Genomic DNA, 17,272 nt, shown 5'->3' with positions numbered 1-17,272 from the left:
TGGAATAGAGCAGCCTGTTTGGGCCATGCCTGCTTTATCTACCACTTAACACTAGAGGCTCCTGAGGCGGCCCAGTACTGGCCACAAAGAAACCCCCCAGAGATCTCAGAGCAGACCAGTAGGGAACTGGTGGGAACCTGATCTCTTACCTCCCCCTGACCATCAGCACCAAGCCAGGAATGGCCAGCCTTTGGGATGAATTAGCTCAGCAAACCCAGGGCGATAAATAAGGCGTTTATATACACAGAAGCACAAAGTGGCAGTGGGGGTGGACAGGTAGTGGCAGCGGTGGGCTTGGCAGGGCAGGGCCGGGCAGAACTGTGAGGCCCTGTCAGTGGGAAAAGATGCCCCGGAAACGGGCTTTGTCCTCCTCATCCTTCTGCCGGATCCGTGTTTCCAGGGCCCGCAGTTCTCTGCTTACCACAGGCGCCAGGGCAGGGTCTAGCTCCAACACTTTGGCAAAGTCAGCCTGGGCTTCCTGGGCATTCCACACAGCAGCATGGGCCTTACCCCGCTTGAAGTAAGCCTTGACATTGTCTGCAAGGACACCAGAGAGCAGAAGGCATGCAAGGGGCATGAGAGGAGCCTAGCCAGCCTGTCTTCTGGCACCTGGGCCCACCATGGGGAGAGCTGGTCTACTCTCTGAACAGCATAGCAACGCTGCCCCACCCCGGTCTACCACTCAAAAGTCCTGGACACAACCCTTGCCCTGCTGGGATGGAAGCTCTGGGCAGCCTCTTGGGGGGGGGGGAGCTCAGAATGGGGAGATGTCAAAGCTAAGAACTGGGCCCAAGTGCCCAGAGAGCTGGGCAGAAAGGGCCCGTACTGGACTGCATAGGCGCTCACCGTCATACTTGTTGAGGATGGAGGAGCAGTGGTCCAGCACTTCATAGTACTCCTGAGCCACCAGCTTGCACTGGCAATAGTTGAGCAGCAGTGGTGTGATCTGCATGTCCAACTGGATCCAGTCAGGTGACCCAGGCTGCTCCTGGGATGTGTAGGGACAGGGAAAGTGGAAACACTGAGACCTGGCCCTAGCCCTGGCTTCCCCCATGTCTGCCCACTGCGACCTCTGAGTGTACCTTCATCTGCAGGTTCTTGAGGCAGGCAATGGCATCATAGTACTTGGCGGCAGCCTCTTTGACCTGCCCCTCACGGTAGAGCCGGTTGCCCTCTTGGTGGATGCGTGGTACTGCCTTCGCTTTCTCCTCATCTGTCATTGCCCATGGGTCCTGCTGATAGGTGCCAGGGCTCTCCACCTGTCAGGGCAGGGACCAGTTCAAGGCTGAGCCCACAGGGCACCTCGGAGTCCTCTGCAGTAAACCTGACCAGTGCAAGGCTGACGGGGCCTCAGACATGAGATGCTGGAAACCACGTCACCTGACGATCACTGGTCTCTCAGCACACATACACCAGCCACTCCCGAGTACTAAGTATGTCATGTAACACTGAGGATGATGGCAAACACTCATGCCCCAGCAGAGCTTATGTTCCATAGCCCATGTGGATAAGAGGAACTCCTAAACCCCTTGTACCTTCAGAGCACGGCCAGCTGTGGAGGAAAAGATGGGCTCATGGACAAAGGACAAAAGAGGCAAGGTGGGTGGGCAGTCCTCCCCAAAGAGGTGATCACTGAGGCCTGAGGAGAAGTGTGGAGCCCTAGGAACTTCCACACAATTTTTCCTATCCTTGTCCCTTTCCACAGACCAGCCCTGGACAGCAGGGTATAGCAGGAGGTAGGGCTAGTGCCCACTTGAGACAGGGGTCGGGTGGGGGTGGGGTGGGGGGTGTGCTTACCTTCAGCATCTCAATGTGGAAGATGAGAGCCTGAGGGTTCTGCTGCAGGGCGTCCAGGTCCGCATGACCCAGGGAGCTATGCTCGTGCATCTGAGCAATCCCACAGCAATGGCGCTGGCCCTCCAAGGGGTCCTTGCCCTCAGCGATGTTGCGGAGGCTCTTGGCCACCAGTGGATACAGGACTACATGCTACAGAAAGGCAGCACAAGAGAAGCCTCACCATCACCATCCATACAAGGAAAACCAAGAGGGTTTTCTTGCTCTGGTGCCCTTTTCTTTTTTCTTTCTTTCTTTTTTTTTTCCCCCCTCCAAAACAGGGTTTCTATGTGTAGCCCTAGCTATCTTGGATTCACTCTATAGACCAGGCTGGCCTCAAACTCAGAAAGATCCATCTGTCTCTGTCTCCCCAGTGCTGGGTTTAAAGGCATGCACCACAATACCCGGCCTCTTTTCTCTCTCTCTCTCTCTCTTTTTTTTTTTGGTGGTGGTGGATGGTGGTGCTAGCTGGAGACAGAGTTTCTTTGTGTACCCAACTATCCTGGAACTTGCTTTGTGACCATGCTGACCTCCAACTCAGAGATCTGCCTGCCTCTGCCTCTTGAATACTGGAATTAAAGGTGCCCACCATCACTGCCCTTTGGTACCTTTCTACCCTCCCAGTAAAGCCCTCAGCTTTGCCGTGCTCTCTGGCCACCAAATCCAGCACCTGCTTAACTCACAAACACACAGAGCAACAATTCATTTCTGTTTCTCGTCCTTCTAGATCCAGGACCAGTCCCTCCTCTCTCCCCTCCCCCTCCCCCTCCTCTCCTTCTTACGGATGAAGCCCACAAGCCAAGCTCCTTACCACATCCTGTTCCCACCACCACCTCTTCCTTCTGCTCCACTTTTGTTCTTGTCAAGGCCTGGCTCAGCACCGGGTGCAGGGCAGCACCTTCAAACCCCAGGGCAGCTGGCTGTGGTGGTGCACACTTTAGCAGGTGGATCCCTGACCCCCGAGTTTGAGGCCACCCTGGTCTACAGAGTGAGCTCCAGGACATTCAGGACTACAGAGAGACCCTGTCTTGGAAACAAAACAAAACCCAGGAGGAGCTACCTGGTGCACTGGTACACCTATTATCCTACTCACTCAGGAGGCTGAGGCTGCAGGACCATTTGAGTCCAGGAGTTCAAGAGCATCTTGGATACTACAGAGATCCAAAACAACAAAACAAAACAAAACAAAAATCAGGGGCTTGGAGAGATGGCTCAAAGGATAAAGTGTGAGGACCTGACTTTAGATTCACACCACCTATGTCAAAGGTGAGTGTGAATGACTCAGGTGCCTGTAACTCCAGTGCTGGGAAGTAGAGACAGGTGTGTCCCTGGAGTTCATTAGCCTGTCTAGGGTACACACACACACACACACACACACACACACACACATTAAAAAAAAAACAGCTGTTTCTAAAGAATGGGGCTGGATGTATGGCCCAGAGGTGGGTATTTGCCTAGCATGTGCAGTGCCCTGCGTTCAGTCCTCCGTACCACAATAAAACTCTGGGAAGAAAGGAACAGAATACTTAACCTAGAACCCTTCCCTTAGAAAAGATGGGCCAGGCGTGGCGGCGCACGCCTTTAATCCCAGCACTCAGGGAGGCAGAGGCAGGTGATCTCTGCGAGTTTGAAGCCAACCTGGTCTACAAAGTGAGTCCAGGACAGCCAGGGCTATACAGAGAAACTCTGTCTCAAAAAACCCAAAAAGATATTAAAAACAAAACAAAAACCAGAAACAAAAAAGAAAAAAGGGAAGAAAGAAAGAAGAGATGTAGGGATGTGGAATCCACATAACTGACTCCCAGGTGCACCCTGCTCTGCACACAGTGGACTGCCTGGCTCACATTCACATGCCGATGGCTGGACATAGGGCTCTAGGTTGGCTCCATCTGGAAACAAGAGGTAAGAAAAAGCCAGTTCCCAGCCGGGCGTGGTGACTGGAGTCTGGCTGATGGACAGGAAAGAGAATAGAGGCCAGGACACAATTCAGGAGACTTAGTGGTAGTTTGGAGAGAATGCTGAAATTAAAGGCCTGCACCACCATCTCCTGGTTTTGTTTGGAGAAAGTTTGGCTAAGCCAGGGCAGAGGCCCTAAGGCTAGGATACAGGGCACGACTAGACAAACTCCACAGGCTCCAGGACCGATACCTTGACATCACAGAGGAACTGGGCGATCTCCCCCTCACGCATAGTGCACACGATGGTCTCCCACACAGGCAACTTGAACTTCTTGCCAATGATGAGCTCCATGGGCTTGCCACGTGTTCGGCTGTCATCTAGTATGGAGCCTTCATCATCACTGTGCAGCGTCCGAAAGTGGAATGTAGCCTGTGGGGCCACACGGGATATCAGGCAATGATACAAAGCCTCACTAAGCCCAAGGTCAAATCTAACCCTGACTCTAAAGATGTGACAAGCTCTCAGGGAGGAAGAGGCAGGCGGATCTCTGTGAGTTCGAGGCCTGCCTGGTCTTCGAAGAGAGTCCAGGACAGCCAAGGCTACACAGAGAAACCCTGTCAGGGAAAACAAACAAACAAACAAACAAAAATGATGTGACAAGGGATGGTGCTCTCAGAACTACCAGCTCGCTGACTTTATCCCACCTTCTCAGTGAGAGTAAACCACAGACAGGGGAGTAAGAGGCAGAGGGCTCTCAGTGACTGGGGGACAGGGCTGAGGCAGAGGCTGTTTCCAATCACACTTTCAACAAGGATCTACTGAGCTCCTACTATATGCCAACACTCAGAGGAACCCTGTCTCAAAACAAAACAAAGAAAAAGAACGTGGTGCCACGCCAACACCAAAGTCAGAGGGGAGGGGGGAGCCAGACCTCCACATTTGGGAGTAATTTGGGCATGGAGTTGTTTCAAAAAGTGGGTTCTAGATAAGATCATATTAGGGTGAGGGCAGACAGAAGAGATCTTGAGACGGAAATCTCAACAGGATATGGTTGGCTGAACCCATGCTCTTAACTGCTACATGGCTGTGCTGTCTGTCTCTCTGAAGTCAGTTTCCACATCAGTAAAACTGAATCAACCATATCGGCCTAGCATCGTGGGAGATAAACCTATGAACTCGTACCACAGGGCTCGCTGGGATCTGGGCTTTTTCCTTCACTCTTCTGCTGGAGATAAAAATCCAAGGCCTCTACATCCTAGACTGTACCACCACGCCACATCCCTAACCCTGGTGACATTTTTTACATGACATTTACTTATTTGGGAGCTCATAAGTGACACAGTGCCTGAGTGAGGTCAGAGGACAGCTTGCGGAGTCCCTTCTCTCCTACCATCTTGGCTCTGGTCATCAGGCCTTGCAGCAAGCGCCTTTACCCGCTGAGCAACCCTACCAGCAGAAGACTGTCTCCCTTCTGAACCCCTGTAATTGTTCGGTCCTGCCTGCTGCTGTTCCCTGGGTGCCCTGGATCGTAGATTTCTACCCTTACATTACTTTATCATAGTCTGTTCCATCTAGAAGCCCTCTTGCAGGGCGTCTTCCAGAGTCTGTTCTATGACTCCATCTCTCTCATTTTTGAGGGGGCAGTGGGGGGGGGGGAGGTTTCTCTGTGTAGCCTTGGCTGTCCTGGACTCGCTTCATGGACCAGGCTGGCCTCGAACTCACAGTGATCCGCATGCCTCTGCTTCCTTCAAGTGCTTGGATTACAGGTGTGTGCCACCACACCCCACTCATCTCTAATTTTTACGACAGGCTCTCACTAAGTTTCCCAGGCTGGCCCTGAACTCATGCTATATATAGCCCAGGCTGGTCTTTAACCTTCTATCCGGATGCCTCAGCTTCTTGAGGAGCTGGGATTGTAGGCCTGTGCCACCAGGCCCAGCTTGAAGATGCCTTTTTCATGAACAGCTGATCACTACCACCATGTGCCCGCTCTCTGCTCTCAGCACTTTTCCTCTCGCCGCATCAGACTAAACTCTCGGCTGGCTGGCTTCACTCCACTAGCCAGAGGGCATAGATTCATTCACAGAACCCTTGTTTTTGGTTTCCTTGGTATCTGCCTGCAACAGCGATTAGAGGTCTGCAGCCACAGAACAGGGAAGATGGGTGTCTTGGGGAGAAGACATCTAAACTTGGCTCCTGGATAGAAAAGCAATTTTCTATCAAAACTAGATCTCTGGGTTTTCAAATCCCAGGACCTCGGTTTCCCTATCAAACATTGAGAGTTTTCTAGATGGTTTCAGAAGGCCCCTTTACTCAGAAAACTGTGTGAGCTTTGGACCTTCAGGTATGGGTATCAGCACTGTGGTCACACCCACCCCCAAAACCAGTTTGAGATGACTGACATCCACCCTTGTCCAATGCAGTCCTAAGGCAAAGCCAAGGGGCGGAGTAGGTAGATCTGAATTTACTCCCACTTAAATCCAGACCAATCAGCGTCGAGTTCGGCATATGAGCGGTAGGGTGACTGGAGGCTGCTCTCTGGGCATGCGCAACCTCTCACCTACGGCCTCCTCCCGCCTCGCATGCGCACCGCGTCTCAGAAGAGAGGGGGAAGGGTGTAGGAAGGACACAAACCTTAGTGCCATCATGAAAGTCAGGCAACTCTCCTCGGCCCTCCTGTATCACACGCTTTTGGATCCCGTCCTCTCGAAGTCTGGCGATGAGATCCGCCATCCTCCTTCCCCGCTGCTCCCTTTCGGCAACTTCCGGACTCGCTCGGTAGCTTCCGGAACTGCCCCGGCAACTCCTAGAACCTCGGCCGCTTCAGAGGAAGCGCCATTTTGGCCGAGGGCAGAAACCAAAGGGGAGGGAATGCAGAAAACAACCGTGATTGGCTCCTTGTGCTGCGGCTTTGGCGCCGTGGGCGGGGCCTGAACCTGCCTAGGGGCGGGGCTTTATTGGCCACTGGGGCGCGGCTGGGGACGCCCCCAGCTATTGTGCTGCTGGCTTTATTGGGACTTCAGTTTTAGTAGCTGTGTACAGCTCCGTTCAACTTGTAGATGCCCTCTTAACAGTATTCCAGTTAGACCAGTGAAAAAGGAGAAAAAAAAAGTTTCACCCGTGTATTCCCTTTTGGTCCTTTTATTTTGCATATTTAGCATAAATTATGACTTTTAGGTTCTGGACGCTTGTCATCAGAAAAGGAGAAGGAAAGCCGGTGTGGTGACACACACTTAAAATCGCAATGCTCCGAAGGTGGCAAGCAGAAGGATCAGGAATTCAAAGTCATCCTTGGTTATACGTAAGCCAACATGAGTTACGTAAGCCCTGTCTTAGAAGTAAATAAAGGGTGTGGGCTGGGATGTAGCTCAATTGTAGACCACTTGCTTTGGATGTGTTTAGCCGTCCCCTCCCCTCCTCCACCGCTGGAGAGAGAGTTTAGCTGTAAACAACAGCTGTGAGACTTTCCTGCTCTCACAAGGTAAGGAGTCTCGGAGCCTCCGCAGTGTCGTCATCCCTTCATCATAACCGGGAGGATTATTTTCTTTCCCAGGAGCCCCAGGTGCTAAGTGCTTCACATATTCGGACTGGTTCACTTTCCAGCAAGAAGTCCTCAGAGAGGGGCGGGGCTTCTGAAAGGAAGAGGAAACATATTTGGTTTTGTCTTTTATCAACAGGGAGCTTCCAGGCAAGCTATGCCAAAATTTAGTAAAAACGAATCTACTGTACTTATGTTCCAGAAAGTACAGCAGGAAGGAAAGCTGACCAACGTGGCTGATTTAATTTGGTCCATGTACCAGATAAGTATAGACCACAGCAGGAAAGATGAATATAGATATAAAATAAGAAAATATTTTCCGGGTGGTGGTGGCCCTCGCCTTTAATCCTAGCACTTAAGAGGCAGAGGCAGGTGGATCTCTGGCTTTGAGGTCAGCCTGGTCTACAGAGTGCGCTCCAGGACAGCCAGAGCTCTGCAGAGAAACCCTGTCTCAAAGAAACCAAAACAACAACAACAATAATAAAATATTAAGCTAGGGGTTGATGGTGTGGCTCAGTGTTGGAACATCTGCCTGGCATGGGTTCTTTCTGCCGCACACATACCCACAAATTAGGCTATTGAACACTACTTTATAGAAACCTATCAATATTCACAGTGAAATATTAGTTATGATAAAATACTATATGGGCTGGAGCAATGGCTCAGTGCTTAAGAGCACCGACTAGGGCTGGAGAGGTGGCTCAGAGATGAGGTGGTTCTTCCAAAGGTCCTGAGTTCAATTCTCAGCAAACACGTGGTCCGTCATAACCATCTATGAGATCTGGTGCCCTCTTCTGGCATGCTGGCTCACATGCAGGCAGACTACTGCATAAGTAATTAAATATTTTTTAAAAGAAAAAGAAAAAGAAAAGCAGGGTTGGGGATTTAGCTCAGTGGTAGAGCGTTTGCCTAGCAAGCACAAGGCGCTGGGTTTGGTCCTCAGCTCTGGAGAAAAAAAAAAAAAGCACTGGCTACTCCTCTAGAGAACATGAGTTCCATTCTCCACACTCACATAGCAGTCCATAACCTCTAAATCCAGTTCCAGAGGACTAGACATGCTCTTCTGGCCTCTGTGGGTACCAGGCATGTGTGTGATACACACACATACACGTAGGCAAACACTCATACACATTTAAACATAGTGTATGCTCACACTGACTGAGGTGTCTGAACAGCCAGTTTACAGAGACAGAAAGCAGAATGGTGGGATGGTGTTTTTTAAGTACTAAGTACTAAGTTTTATTTTGCAAAATAAAAAGCTCTAGAGACTGGCCACCCAACACTGAGCATGCATAACTGAACTGTACAGTTTGAGACTGTGAGGATGGCAAGGTGATGCTATGAATATTTTCTTCAAGAGCAAATTCTCTCTCCTTTTCTCTCTCTCTCTTTCCCTCTCTCTCTCCCTCCCTCCCTCTCCCTTTCTCTCTCTCTCTCTCTCTCTCTCTCTCTCTCTCTCTCTCTCTCTCTCTCTCTCTCTCTCCCCCCCCCTCTCTCTCACGCACACACACAATGAGCAAGACAAACTGAAGATCAAGTAGGGTTTCCCCCAACAGTATGAGACTGGCTTAACATGAGAGCTTTTTATTACTCAGGCTAGTGAGACAGCTCAATGGGAAAAGCCCTTGAGACAGGGTGGAGAGATGGCTCCGTGGTTGTTGCTCTTCCAGACAACTGGGGTTTGGTTCCCAGCACCCACATGGCCACTCACAACCATCTGTAACTTCAATTCCAGGGGATCTTCGGCCTCTACAGGTGCCAGGCACACATGTGACACACAGGCATACATACAGGCAAAACACTCACACACGTAAATATAAATTTTTAAAAGAAGGGGGAAGGGAAAAGAGAAGGGAGAGTCTGGTTTCAGCATCTGCCACAGCCTGACAATCTGCGTCAGATGTCCCTGAACCCACAGAGTGGACAAAAAGAGCCTACTCCCGTTAAGTTCTCTGACTTTCACATGTACCAGGCGTGACATATGCATGCACACACATGTTTGTGTGCACACACACAAGAGGGAAAGAAGGAAGGAGAAGGAAGAAAGAAAGAAAAAAGAGGGAGGAGAAAGAAGAGGAAGGAAGGAAGGGTGTGACGGAAGGAAGAAAGGAGGAAAGGGGGAGGCAAGAAGGAAGAAAGAAACCAGGCGTGAAATAGGCCTGCAATCCTCTCCTTATCAGACTGAGGCAGGAGACCTGAAGCTTTGTCTGCACAGGGAGTTCGAGCCCAGTAGGAGCCACATAGTCAGATGCCAGTGTCAGAAAAAGGAAGATGGGGAAGGAGAGAAGTCCTGCCTTGTGTCCACCAGACCTGGCAGCTCTTAAGCTGGATAACTCCGGGGCCTGAGAGAAAGCCAGAAGCCTTAGGGTTTTTTCAAGACAGGGTCTCTCTGTGTAGCCTTGGCTGTCCTGGACTCACTTTGTAGACCAGGTTGGCCTCGAACTCACAGCGATCCGCCTGCCTCTGCCTCCGGAGTGCTGGGATTAAAGGCGTGCGCCACCACATCTGCCTCCTCTTCTCTCTCTTACTTCTCTTCCTCTCTCCTCCTCTGTCTCTGTCTCTTTCTGGGGTACCCCTCCCCCTTTCCTTCTCTCCCCATGCTCATTTAATAAACTTCTCCATCTAATATTTGTTACCTGGCATCTTATTTTTTAATTATTAAACTTCCACCATTCATAGGAGACAGCAGTGGTGTGTGTGTGTGTGTGTGTGTGTGTGTGTGTGGCCAACCTGAGCGTGATTGGATGCTGGGAGCCTCACTGGTACCGTGCCTACAGCTAGTAGAAACAGCAGACAAGAGGCATGTGGAAACCATCAGCACTGAGTGGAAAAATGGAAAAATGGAAACAACAGCATGAGCGTGATACATGCCACCGTGTTTGTAAATTGCAAACACATCCACACGGAAGACAGTGACATTGTGGGACAGGACGGGCAGGGTCTGCTGAAGCACGGAGAGGCTGGGTCTTGTGAAAAGGGCAGAAGAAGGAAGATGGGAAATGGTGAGGGGAAAAAATGAATTACCGCAACTAGAGAGGAGCCCCCTTCACAGTAGGGAGGCGCCACAGACTGAGAGATGAGGTTGACTCAGTTCATTGTGGGAGATCATAAAATGAGAGGGTAGGCGGGCGTGGAGGAGAACTTTGTGAGCTAGGAGGACGTGGGTTCAAATCCCAGAAGAACCACTTTGGCAAACTACCCACTCAGTCCTACCGGATATTTATTGAGCATCTACTCAGTTCCAAACACTCCTGGGCACTGAAGAGAGAGCAGTGAACAAAATAATGCCAAAAACCAAGGACTAGAGAAATGGTTCAGGGCCCAAGAACAAGTACTGCCCTTGCAGAGGACCTGGGTTCAATTCCCAGCATCCACATGGCAGCTCACAACATGAAGTAAACCTAGTCATGGTGTGGTACAAGGACGGAGGAAGCAGAAACAGGAAGAGTTCAAGGTCATCCTCCACTACACATTGAGTTTGAGACCAACCTGTACTACATGAAATCTAGGAGAGAGAGAGAGAGGAGATGGCAAAAATGCATGAGAAAGTCAACATGGCAGTTGGTGTTTGCCTGTAGTCACAGTTCTAGAGAAGACGAGGCAAAAAGATCGGGAGTTCAAGGCCACCTTGAGCTACCTAGCGAGACCCTCTCCCAAGAAAAACAAAGGAGATAGCCTCATGGATTCTGAGCCGGAGGAAGCAATATAAGCTCTGAGCCTCAGTTTCCACATCTGCAAAATGACAAGAACACCCCTCCAACGGGAAGCTGTGGTGAGTAGGATGGAGGAATAGGTCCAAGAATCTCAACGCACAGGAGGGAGGGCTGAGAGTCAGGCCACCATTTGAAGTTTGAGAAGCCGGGAAAGCAACCCCTCCCCCACACCCCCCACCTCCTCACCTCTTCAAGCACAAGCCTAAATTGCTCCTGGCCACAGCCCGGGCTGTCGCTCACCAAGGCAGCCTCTGGGTGGCGCCGCGGGTCCCGCTACCGGCGAGACGCTGACGTGACGCAACTCGGCGCTCTGCAGCTCAGGCCTGTGGAGGACCAGCGGGCGGGGCGGGGCCGTTGTATAGGGCAGGGCTTCGCTCCCAGGGTGACGGGGCGGGGCCTGCGGGGGACGGGACCCGTTTAGTGGGCGGGGCCGTGACGGGCTCAGATGGCGGCGGCGCTGGGCGCCTAGGCGGGCGGGGGCCATGAGCGCCTCCCGGCCCCAGTTCAGCATCGATGACGCCTTCGAGCTGACACTGGAGGATGCGGGGCCTGGGCCTGAGTCCAGCGGGATCGCCCGCTTTGGGCCGCTGCACTTCGAACGCCGGGCCCGGTTCGAGGTGGCTGATGAAGACAAGCAGTCCCGGCTGCGCTACCAGGTGAACGGCCCGGCTCATCTCACTCTCTTGTCCGGGGTTGGGCGGGCCCCCAAGTCCGGGCCCCCAGAGAACTCTTAACTCCGGAGACTCTGCCTAGAGACCCCACCAGAGCGGGAAACTGTACCCCCAGACGTCTCTGCTCATCCAGAGTTATGTCCTTGTCCTCTGAGCTCCGAGTTCGGTCCCCATGCAGTTTTAGAGAGCCGCAAACCCGGACCAGGAACTCAGACCTCAGCAACAGTGAAGAGCTCATCCATACTGGACTCAACACCCCAATACCACTCCTCGGAGTTTAGGAAGGACTTCGTATGTGAACCAGACCTTGCCGTTTAGGGAGGGCTTGGTATCTGAACCAGACCTTGTCGGTCCTTGCAGCATCCTTTTGAGCCCCAGGCCACCAAATGATCTATGGAGAATTTGCATCCCGTCTTGTTTTGAGAATCACCCTAGAATGGAGGTTGCCCCTTCCCACCCCCACCCGCGCGCTCACATGATTTGTTTTCCCATCTCTTGACTCCAAACAAACCATAAATCATTGTCCTAGATAACTTTGCCCAATCCTAGCGTTCTCTGGGACATAGGAACCAGAGGCCTGCGGTCTGCTACGCCAAATCCAGAGCCTCTATGTTGGGCCCCTGAAAAATCCTAAGAGCCCCGTTTGGCTAGTCACCTGCTCCGGGGATCCGCGCTGTGAGCCCTCCACCCACTCCTGCAGGTTTCTGTGCCGAAGCCCCCCAAGCAGCCATCTACTTCCTACCTGGGTTTTGGTTTCTGAATCATCAAACCGGTTGCACTGGGAGGGCAGGGAAAGCCAGGAGAGCAGCTGCCAGGCATGCCAGGCAGAAGCCGGCTGCTTTTCTCCTCACCCCAGAGGGGGAGTGAAAAGGTTCAAACGCAGCAGCCTCTCTGAACACTGTATTCTTAAACAGAACCTGGAAAATGATGAGGATGGAGCTCCTGCCTCTCCAGAGCCTGATCAGGGAGTCAGCACCAGGTCAGGGCCAGGTGGGGACCCACCCTGCATTCCTGCATCATGCCTTCATCTCTCCTATAAGGATTCCCAGCCCTGCTCCTCTCATGGGATCTCCTATCCAGCGGGGTCACCTTAGCCCAGTGTTCGGTGCCTCCAACTTATCACTGCCAGACCTTTTATCTTCTAGGAATCCTCAGTTTAACCAGCCCCCACTTTCCGTTTTTCATCCCTCTTAACACACACACACACACTCTATAATTCACCCCCACCCTTGACTGTTTTCAGGGTCCTCTATCCTACGGGGGTTCACCTCAGGCCCTACATACACCCTCGGTTTATCTTCTGTTCCTTTCTTTGTCTCCCTGTCCTGCTCACCATCCTTCTGTCCTTCAGGGATTCTGGGCATGTGTCTATCCGGAGCTCCCAGTGGTCCTTCAGCACTATCAGCAGCGGCACCCAGCGCTCCTACAATGCCTGCTGCAGGTGAGAGCCTCCTCACTTGGGGTTCAGCTTCCAAGTACCCTTTGCTTCGGCCTCCCTGCCGGCCCTGGCTCCCCAGCAGCTTCACCTTCTCTGTTTTGCTCTCCTGCCACCCAGCTGGACCCAACATCCTTTGATCCAGAAAAACCGCCGGGTAGTGCTGGCCTCCTTCCTGCTTCTGCTGCTGGGCCTAGGTGAGTGTCCTGAGGGCCTGTTCTCCCTCCCTCCTAGGAGCAGGCTCTGAAGCCCCTTAGCACTGTAGGCCTCCCTGTTACAACTGGGCAGCTGGGGCTGTGAGAAGCCCCACCACCCTGGTCCTCTGGCCAGAAGGTCACAAGGAGTGAAAAATGGAACTTGACTCAGTGCCTTTTAAATTATTTGCTTTATTTTTTTATTTTTAATTTCCTTTAAAAAAAAAAAAAGAGATTTATTTATTACTTATACAATGTTCTGCCTGCATGTATGCCCGCACACCAGAAGAGGGCACCAGATCTCATTTTAGATGGTCATGAGCCACCATGTGGTTGCTGGGAACTGAACTTGGGACCTCTAGAAGAGCAGATAGTGCTCCAATCAGCTGAGCCACCTCTCCAGACCTATTTCTTTAAAAAAAATTTTTTTTAAATATTTTGGGGTGTGTGTGTGTGTGTGTGTGTGTGTGTGTGTGTGTATGTACCATGTGTGAGCAGTCTCTAGTGAAGTCAGGAAAGGGAATTGGATCCTCTGGAGCTGGAGTTGTAGAGGGTTGTGAGCCACCATGTGGGTGCTGGGAACCAAACCTGGGTCCTCTGCAAGAACGGTTCATGCCCCTGACCTCCCAGCCCTCTCTCCAGCTCCCTGTGCTCTTTTAAGTGTTTGGAGAGGGAGTCTCATGTAGCCCAGACAGTGTTCAAGTATGGTCTTGAGACAGGGTTTCTCTGTGCAGCCCTGGCTGTCCTGGAACTCACTCTGCAGAGCAGGCTGGCCTCAGACTCAGAGATCTTGCCTCCTCTCCTGAGTGCTGGGATTAAAGGCGGGGCCTGCTCCACCCACCACCCCTAGCTGTATCTTTTTTTTTTTTTTTTTTTTTTTTTTTTTGAGACAGGGTCTCTCTATATTAGCCTTGGCTGTCCTGGACTCTCTTTGTAGACCAGGCTGGCCTGGAACTCACAGCAATCACCTGCCTCTGCTTCCCAAATGCTGGGATTAAAGGCGTGCGCCACCATGCTCAGCTTAGCTGTATCGTTTCTTTTCTTTTCTTTCTTTTCTTTTCTTTTTCTTTTTTTTTTAAGAATTACACAATTCAAAAAAAAAAAAGAATTACACAATTCCTTTTTAAAAGATTTTTATTGTTTATACAGTTTTCTGCCTGCCTGTGTGCCAGCACGCCAGAAGAGGGCATCAGATCTCATGATAGATGGTTGTGAGCTACCATGTGGTTGCTGGGAATTGATTTGAAGACGTTTGGAAGAGCAGCCAGTGCTCTTAACCCCTGCGCCATCTCTCCATCGCCTGTTTATTTTCTTTTTAAATTTAACCTGTTTAATCTACTAGAGGATGGAGAAGTAACGATGATTTCCATTTATTTTGGGTAGATTGCTGACAAATCCGTTTTCCCACCTTACAGAGGTGACAAGTGAGAGGCTGGGTCCAGAGCCCTGGAGCCAGGCCAGGTGTTCAAGGCCCCTGAGGCCAGGTATCAGGGCCACTGTTTCTGTGGTCTGTGATCTAACCAGGGTCTTCTCTGCCCACACTGTTCAGGGTGGGGGGTGGGGGAACCTGGGATTTAGACAGTGCAGGCAGGATTCACAGCCACACGTTTCTGAGTTCTTTACGGAACTGAGATGCAAACCCAGAGCATCCAGGGTTGAGATGAACAGGGAGCCATGAAGGACCAGCTGTGGCTGCTGCCCTCGGCCCTCTTCCGTTCCTTCTCCAGAAAGGTCAAAGCCCCGAGCCAGCCAGGTCTCCTGGCCAGAAATCTAACCTCTGCTTCTAGGTGTTTGAGTTCAGGGGACAGAGCTGCCACTTGCCAGCACAACTGCAGGCTAGGCAAGCATTGGTGACACCTACTGCCAGCTTCTCCTCAAGTCAGCAGAGCAAGCATTGATAGCATCCTGGTTTGGGAAGTTAGGACACAAGCTCAGGCAGAAGAGGGGGGCTTCCTCAGGTTGCAGCTGGGAGGCAGATGAGCTGGGATTTAGAACCACAGAGGCAACTGCCAAACCTTGGGACCACCAGAAAGCCACCAAGGGCTCTGTGGAATTGGAAAAAGAGGTTTACTGTAAGAGAATGGAACCTGCAGCCCTAAACCAGGAGCAAGAAATGAGTGTGAACCCCCTTTTTGAGGTGCTCTTTATAGGACAAAGTCTGCAAAAGACTAAGGTGGCCCCATAGGCTCCCCTGGCTGCACCCCACCCCATCAGTGGCTCCAGCTGTGACCTCTCCACTAAAGGCCATATCCTTGCCTAGGGCAAGGTGCCAGCCCAGATTTCTCTAGCCCAGGTTTTTCTTGTTCAGGCTCAGCAAGTACTGGCGGCTCTTAGAAAGCCTCCAGGTCCGGCCAGACTCTGAGACTCGGCTACACTGTTGCCTCTGTGCTGGTTTCTTTCTCTGCCACAGCTTCTCCTGTGTCCCACTGGGCCATGGTTTAGTTTATCAAGACGTGGCATATAATGCTTAGCTCAGGGCCTGGCAGTGTTTTTGTTACTGCCATCCGTGCCAGGCTTAGACGTTACGGTCTCCAGGAAGCCTCGCCATGCTCCCAGGGCTGGCCCAAGGCAGCTACTTGAAGCTGTCACACAAACCTCTTCCCATACATGGATCTTGTTGGTCCTGGTCCCTCCAGTAAGAAGGGGCGTGAGACAAGGGACCTATGGCCTTTCTAGTACATGCATTTATTTGTCTGGAGGTGGAGGTGGAGGAAGGTGCATGCATGCCCCAGCCCCAGTATGGGCAGAAGATAACTTGGAAGAGTCAGTTCTCTGTTTCTCCCATTTGGGTCTACGGGATTGAACTCAAGTAGTCGGGCTTTGTGGCAAGCTCCTTTACCCACTGGGCCATCTTACTGTCCCATCTGCCTGTTTTGTTGGGGGTAGGAGGGGGAACAGGGTCTCATTCCTGGTGATACGCAAACCAGGCTGGCCTCAAACTCACAAGAGTCTGCCTGTCTCTACTTCCTGAGTGCTGGGATTAAAGGTGTTCATTACCATACCAGGCCCCTATCTGCCCTGCGTGGTGGAATTCTCGGTACTGGGGCACGCAGAGGGTGTATGTAGTGTACTGTAAGTGTTTGTTGAGTGACTGAAAGGTCACACTCTGCCCAGGGGACATCAGTTTAGGTGGGAAATACCAGAGCCTGGCTGGGAGTCGGACGTGGAAGACCCTGCCCTCACCCCTTCTGTCCTTCCCCCTCCACGACCCCATGTGTGTGCAGTGCTTATCCTGGTCGGCGTGGGACTGGAGGTGGCCCCCTCTCCAGGTGAGCGCCCCTCCAGCCTGGATCCTCCGCAACCCACCCCCCCAACTCCCAGCACGAATCAGCTACCTTCCAGGAGAGAGGGAGGCCTTCTGGAGGGAGCCCCCTAGGCCTGAGCGGTATGTTTCTTTCTACCGCAGGTGTCTCCAGCGCCATCTTCTTCGTGCCAGGTGTCCTGCTGCTAGTCCCGGGAGGTGAGAGACCTGGGAGGTGGGGCGGGGCGTGGGTGGGGCGGGGCCAGGTTCTTTCACTAACAGACACCACGCCCACAGTCTACCACGTGATCTTCATCTACTGTGCTGTCAAAGGCCACCGGGGCTTCCAATTCTTCTACCTGCCCTACTTTGAGAAGTGAGCTGCATCTGGCCGGTGGGATACCAGTGATCCAAGGCCTCAGGCCCCTTTCTGGTGTCCACGGGGCGGTTCTGTGCCTTTCACCTGGAAGGAAAATGCCCTTGGGACCCTCACAGCCTCCAACCCCTCTGGATTTGCTCAGGAAGTTTGGGGCACGCCAGCCCGGGGATGTTGCCCCTTACCTAATGTGTGCCTTAACTTATTCCTGGGCTCTGGGCTCCTGGGTTGGTGTAATTTTGTGCTAATAAAAGAGTAATTAATTCCAGCAAGGGCAGTTTTCAGTTTTCTATCCTATCAGGCCTGGCCCAGAACGTTAACAGCCGCAACTCCCTTCTTCAAAAGTTTTGTAAAGGACTCACCTGGGACTTT

General features: G+C 52.0%; 2 protein-coding genes across 5 annotated transcripts; one reads left to right on the top strand and one right to left on the bottom strand.

Moving 5' to 3' along the window:
• Positions 1 to 218: 218 nt before the first annotated feature.
• AIP (AHR interacting HSP90 co-chaperone) lies at positions 219 to 11,311 on the bottom strand. The gene is made up of 7 exons (XM_084750556.1): positions 11,170 to 11,311; positions 6,367 to 7,364; positions 3,982 to 4,161; positions 1,798 to 1,986; positions 1,083 to 1,259; positions 847 to 988; positions 219 to 537 (listed from the first exon to the last, which is right to left on the bottom strand). The coding sequence occupies exons 2-7, from the start codon at positions 6,463 to 6,465 to the stop codon at positions 332 to 334; spliced, it is 993 nt and encodes a 330-aa protein (XP_084606682.1). The 5' UTR covers positions 6,466 to 7,364; positions 11,170 to 11,311; the 3' UTR covers positions 219 to 331.
• Positions 11,312 to 11,378: 67 nt separating this feature from the next.
• TMEM134 (transmembrane protein 134) lies at positions 11,379 to 17,168 on the top strand. 4 transcript variants are annotated; one of them, XM_084750561.1, is made up of 7 exons: positions 11,379 to 11,639; positions 12,569 to 12,633; positions 13,006 to 13,095; positions 13,210 to 13,286; positions 16,398 to 16,552; positions 16,690 to 16,743; positions 16,822 to 17,168. In XM_084750561.1, exons 1-6 carry the CDS (start codon positions 11,466 to 11,468, stop codon positions 16,732 to 16,734), a joined length of 606 nt encoding a protein of 201 aa, XP_084606687.1. In that variant the 5' UTR covers positions 11,379 to 11,465; the 3' UTR covers positions 16,735 to 16,743; positions 16,822 to 17,168. The 4 variants fall into 4 exon arrangements, with proteins under 4 accessions (XP_084606687.1, XP_084606689.1, XP_084606688.1 ...); XM_084750562.1 differs by having other exon boundaries at positions 11,383 to 11,639; positions 16,508 to 16,552; XM_084750560.1 differs by having other exon boundaries at positions 11,391 to 11,639; positions 12,569 to 12,644.
• Positions 17,169 to 17,272: the final 104 nt, after the last annotated feature.

This window comes from Acomys minous, assembly GCF_964271855.1.
Source record: "Acomys minous genome assembly, chromosome: 2".
In the NCBI taxonomy this organism is placed as follows: domain Eukaryota; kingdom Metazoa; phylum Chordata; class Mammalia; order Rodentia; family Muridae; genus Acomys; species Acomys minous.
This window is presented reverse-complemented; position numbering and strand designations above follow the sequence as displayed.

Bases quoted from the DNA above. Each gene is read 5' to 3' on its own strand.
- AIP (XM_084750556.1), bottom strand. From the start codon at position 6,465: ATGGCGGATCTCATCGCCAGACTTCGAGAGGACGGGATCCAAAAGCGT. The intron at 4,162-6,366 runs GTTTGTGTCCTT...GTGGCCCCACAG, and splicing joins ACTTTCATGATGGCACTAAG to GCTACATTCCACTTTCGGAC. The intron at 1,260-1,797 runs GTAAGCACACCC...CTGCCCTGACAG, and splicing joins TCCACATTGAGATGCTGAAG to GTGGAGAGCCCTGGCACCTA.
- TMEM134 (XM_084750560.1), top strand. From the start codon at position 11,524: ATGCGGGGCCTGGGCCTGAGTCCAGCGGGATCGCCCGCTTTGGGCCGC. The intron at 13,096-13,209 runs GTGAGAGCCTCC...CCTGCCACCCAG, and splicing joins TCCTACAATGCCTGCTGCAG to CTGGACCCAACATCCTTTGA. The intron at 16,553-16,689 runs GTGAGCGCCCCT...TTTCTACCGCAG, and splicing joins GGAGGTGGCCCCCTCTCCAG to GTGTCTCCAGCGCCATCTTC.